Genomic DNA, 5,199 nt, shown 5'->3' on the forward strand with positions numbered 1-5,199 from the left:
CACTTCACGGTCACAGACAGCTGCCAACAACACTGGGGTCTGAATGCTTCCTTACACATCTGGAGAGAGTCCCTTTTGGTAATGTTCTCAGAAGGGTGAAAATGCATCCTTTCCACAGGCTCAGCAATCCTTTCCTGGAGTCTCATTTGAGTAACTATACTATCCTGAAGCAATTCCTGTGGTCTGGAAATACTGTGTGCTAACTGGTGTGGGCACGAGTTACCCGAAGCAATCACTGTGGCGAAAGGGAATTAACTCCAATTGGCTCAGAGCATGTAAGGTTCACTCCTGTTTGGGGGGCCGAGTCAGCTTCCCCTGAAGGACACTGCTGTTGGGGAAGGAGTGTGGCCAATCCGAGCATCGTTAGGAAGGACAGGCAGAAGTCATGCTGAGATTTCCCGAGAGTATCCGTCTCTCTACCTTTGAGCTGTTGGGGGGTTCGGGGGATACTGTGTGAGGATGCCTTGCTTTTCCTTCTTGTGAGGTTTTTGGAGGTAGAGCTATAGAAGAAAACTGGACGAGAAAAAACAGGTAGCTGGGTGAGGAGGGGAGGGGAGCACAGAGAGGTTTGGGGAAGGGTCCAAAACTTAAATGGAAGAGATATCGAAGAGGTATCAAATGGGGATAGAGTTGATAGGTAGATGCAAACAGAACACACTTGTCTCTGAATTCTCAGAAATCAACAGTAATCTTCTGGTACCTCCCAAGTTCCCCTTTCCCAAGAGCTGTGAGGGCTGAATGGGTTCATCTTTGTACCTGCCTATGCTCCAGAATGTTCCATGGCTCCCAGCTGTATACCAAGCTAAAAGTATTTGCTTCACCATGGACTTTAAGGTGCTCTGGAGTATGAATCCAGCTTACTGTTAGCCTCATCACTAATTATCCATCTGCATGAACCTGTCTCCGCTCCAGCTGAACTAGACTTCTGGATCTTCACAGTGGCCCCTCTGCTGGCTCTCCTCCCGCCTGTGCTCAGGCATTTCCTTTGCTGTGTATGCTGCTGTCCTCTTCCCTGGCTGAAATCTCATCTTCGAAGCCAAGCTCAAATGCTTGCTCTCTGATGGAGCCTCCCTGGCGCTTTCAGGCTCATGTCCTCATTCTCTCCTCCCGGGCTGCCTCCAGTATTAATTACCAGCGTGCTTGTCTTGCTCACTCTAGGTTGTCAGATTGAGGACAGTGACTATGTCCTCCTCCTCACTGTCCATGTTATTTGCTCACTGAAAAACATTTGTGGGTGTCTACTGTGTACCCATCACCGTGCATACAGAGGTGAATAAGAAAAGCACTCGGTAAATATTGGTTGAGTTTAAAGCTGTCGAAATGGGACTTGTGCTAGCTGATAGGATTCTGGCAGTCAGGTTGAACTGCGCTAATGAATTCATACTCTGTTGATCTTCTATTCTCAGTATAACCATATTTGCCAAATCTCTTGCCTCCATAGGCCTTAAACTCATATAATGGCTGATCTTCTATTGCTGAAGTGAAGCAAAGAACTAAGACAACTTAATGAACAGCTTATAGATTGGTTCAGGAAAAAAATCCGCCTTTGAAATTATGGAGTTATTTCACTTTTTATTCCAGGGTCATACAAAGCATTGTCATCTGTACTATTTAGCAGTGGCTTTCAATGCATTTTGCCATGACTCACAGTAAGAAAAAATTACACATTACATCACAACTCAGGCCATGTATATTCTTTCATTCATTCCTTCAGTATGTAGGTACTGAACACCGACTATATGCTAAACACTATTCTATGCCGAATACAATAGTGAACAAAGTAAAAGGGGAAGGAAAGAGACAAGGAGGGAAACAAGTCCTTGCCCTCAAAGACCTTACATACTAGTGAGTACAATGCACACCTGTACAAACACACCGAAACAGAAGATTCGGGAAACAAAACCACCTCTCACTATGGGCAGTGTGCTGGATGCTTTCTATTTTTTTCTTAAAGGTCACATCCCATTAAACCCTATGTTGGTGTCTTAGCAATGGCTTGAGACTTGTACAGTGAAAAATGCTGTCTAGGTAATCTATGACAAAGGCAGTGTTTGTGCTGTTCCCATTTTATAGATTAGAATAACATGCAAAAAGAGGCTAAGTGAGCTACCCAAATCCCCCATGATCCAAAGGAAGCAACACTGCAGCTTCACCCCAGAGCTACCCTTTCCATCATCTTCTGAGGTGCTTGCACTCACCCAGTGCCCACTTCTCTTTGATTATGAAATCATTTTTTGTTTTCTTTTTGAGAGAGAGTCTTGCTTTGTCACCCTCAGTAGAGTGCCGTAGCGTCATAGCTCACAGCAACCTCAAACTCTTGGGCTCAAGTGATTCTCTTGCCTCAGCCTCCCACGTAGATGGGACTACAGGTGCCTGCCACAATGCCCGGCTATTTTTAGAGATGGGGTCTCGCTCTTGCTCAGGCTGGTCTCAGACCTGTGAGCTCAGGCAATCCACCCACCTCAGCCCCCCGGAGTGCTAGGATTACAGGCATGAGCCACCATGCCTGGCCTGATTATGACATCTTAACTTCCACCTGCAGCAGCTCTTCCCGCCCTTCCCAGGTAAAATGACACAAATACTTCTCAGCCTACCCAGGCCTACTTCCAGCGCCACACCTGGATGCCTCTCTTGTGCCACTACTACACTCTGGCTTGCTTTAAAATATCGGTGTACCAGAGTAGGGTCCTCTTCACTGTGACCTCCATAAGGGCAGCTTTGTGTCCCCAGTGCAAGAGGAATTAGGCTGAATTTGTAAGCAAAGGAGTAGGGGGAAGTACTTCCTAGCCAGGACTTCAGGATTTAGGCCACAGCTATTTATTTAAAAGGCGAAGAGACTAGAAAGGATATTACTGGTAAAAAGATCTGTGTACCTGAGTTATAGAAGTCACACATTAGGTAAAGTCTTCCCTAGTGTAAAAACTATACAAATGGTTTTTCTTCCTAGTATCCCTAGAGATTAGAATCATGTCAGTAGGTTGCAGATCACAGAGAACAGAAACACTGAAATTAGTTCAGGAAAATGACCACAAGGAGTAGCTGAAAGGACCTGAGACGGGGCAGGATCCAGAGGCCCCTCAAAAGTTCTGTCAGGAGGAAGGGGGCTCTTCTCTGCAGTGGTGACCATTATAATAGAGACAGCTGCCAACTCACCCTAATGAAGAAAATCAGTTCAAATACTCAAGAGAAAGAATCTAAATGACACCTCTAATTCTAGAATTGTCTACCTCTGCTTCACTTAGTTTGAGTAGGATAGGGCTGTGTGCTTGGTGAAACTATCTGGGGAAGGAAGGGGAGAAGAAACCCTGAAAGAGAGAATTCTGACTAAATATTAACCCAAATTGGAACTTTAAGTTTAAATTCTGTCCTACAGGACTCAAGGCCAAAATGAGGCTATAAAATGTTATATAAAATAGTTTATCTGTGATACAGTATAAAATACAATTTCAATTCTATTAAAAGAAAAATGTTTATTTTAACTAAATGATCTCTAAGTTTTAGGAATCTGTAAAACCATGAGTGTATAAATATATCATGAAAATTTTGTACAAGATACCTAATAGAATTCTCTAACCCATCATTTTCAGACTTTATTTTTAATCAGATTCCAATTCTGTAGGACCGGGGTAGGGTAGTGGGGACTGCATATTTACATAAGCACCCCAGAGTCTGGTAGAGATGATTGGTCGTGTTGAGAAACTTAACTCCTTCCTATTCAAAGGAATGAATAGTGATCTCAACTTGCATAAGTTTTAATTAGAACAATAATAGACCATAAAACCACACAAGCAGACCATTTATATAGTAATGCTCCATAAGAGCATGTACAAATTTAAAAGCCACCACATTTATTATAACTATTTTTAATAGCATTTAGTCACATCATTTATTATGGCGTATGTTTATAAAAGATAAGACTATTTGGTAATTTAGTCTTATCTTGAGTTTTTGTTTAGAATTGAGAATAGGGGAAATACAAGTTCACAAAGAATATTTCAGGTTCTTTTGTTAACTGTAAAATCAAAAGGTATACTGATACTAATCCTCCAAACACCTAATGTGAATGTAACTTATTTAAGCCCATTGGTTCACATGTTTTAAAGCACCCTCATTTCTTTAAGGTAAGTACTATAAATGACTCTTGAAAATCTAGTGTGGACATGATATGTTCAGTCAAACCTGTTGGGGGGTAGGGTGTGATTTTATACCACCATCCAATTCAGAATCTGATTTAGAGTTAAAATCAAACAGCATTTCAAAACAGTTGCTGTCATGGGCAGCATAATCAGTTCCTCAGACGATACCGCTCCTAAAGCTCTCTATCATCCTAGTTACCGTTTTTTTTGTTTTGTTTTGTTTTCACTTATATATTCCTTTTTTTTAAAGAAGCAAAAAATATAAAAGTTCACTGGTATTCTGAAAGTCACTGTTTGTATAGCACTGAATGATAGTAGCTTTGGCATTTGGTATTACGAAGTCACTTTCATCACAAGTATTTTCTTCATTCTGGGTCAAGGCGAGGTAAAACTGGAAGAATAAGATTCCCAAATGCAGAGTCTTGAGTTATGAAGTATCCAGATGAATGTGCATGAGCATGCTGGGAAAGATTTAAAAAAAGGCAATTAAAAGCTATTAAGAATCACAATGTTTTAAACCAAGGCATTAAAATTACTTAACCTTTCTGAATGCTTGAGACCAAATTTATTTAAAAATCAGTTCTCATGCTGCTAATTTTGTTTAAGAACATGGGAGACGGATAATAATACAAAATTGGGATTAGCAAGTTGCACCAGGTACATATTTGTCCTTCCCATTATCTCCCCTCGGATTCTCCTCAGTCAATAAACGAGTAAAAGACACAAACTGCTTTGTTCCTTGGAGTGAAGAAAACTAGCCTCAAAGGTCCCAAAGTACTCTGCTTTGGGTCAGCAAAGCAGGAGCCTGAGAAAGAAGAGTAATAATTGGAGGGTGATTGGTGGGGTCAATCACCAAAACAAACAAACAAACAATCATAGATAAAGTCTCAAAAACAAACAAACAAATAATCATAGATAAACTACTATGGTTTATCTTACAAGGGTACAAGTGAATCTTTCTAAAAGCAGAGTATGACTGTCTTAATAACTAAGAAAATGACATGAAGGCTACGTTAACCAGTTTGATGAGAGTATTTCAAATTGTATATGAAAACACCACACT

General features: G+C 41.1%; 1 protein-coding gene across 1 annotated transcript in view; it reads right to left on the reverse strand.

Moving 5' to 3' along the window:
- Window positions 1–3,543: 3,543 nt before the first annotated feature.
- Window positions 3,544–5,199, reverse strand: part of INIP (INTS3 and NABP interacting protein) — a 34,386-nt gene continuing 32,730 nt past the window's right edge. Inside the window, exon 5 of the mRNA XM_012802370.2 lies at window positions 3,544–4,597. Within this exon, the coding sequence (XP_012657824.2) occupies window positions 4,502–4,597 (96 nt within the window). The 3' untranslated portion in view covers window positions 3,544–4,501. The remainder of the gene's footprint in view (window positions 4,598–5,199) is intronic.

This window comes from Otolemur garnettii, unplaced genomic scaffold (genome assembly GCF_000181295.1).
Source record: "Otolemur garnettii isolate 467f Iridium unplaced genomic scaffold, OtoGar3 scaffold00014, whole genome shotgun sequence".
NCBI lineage: Eukaryota > Metazoa > Chordata > Mammalia > Primates > Galagidae > Otolemur > Otolemur garnettii.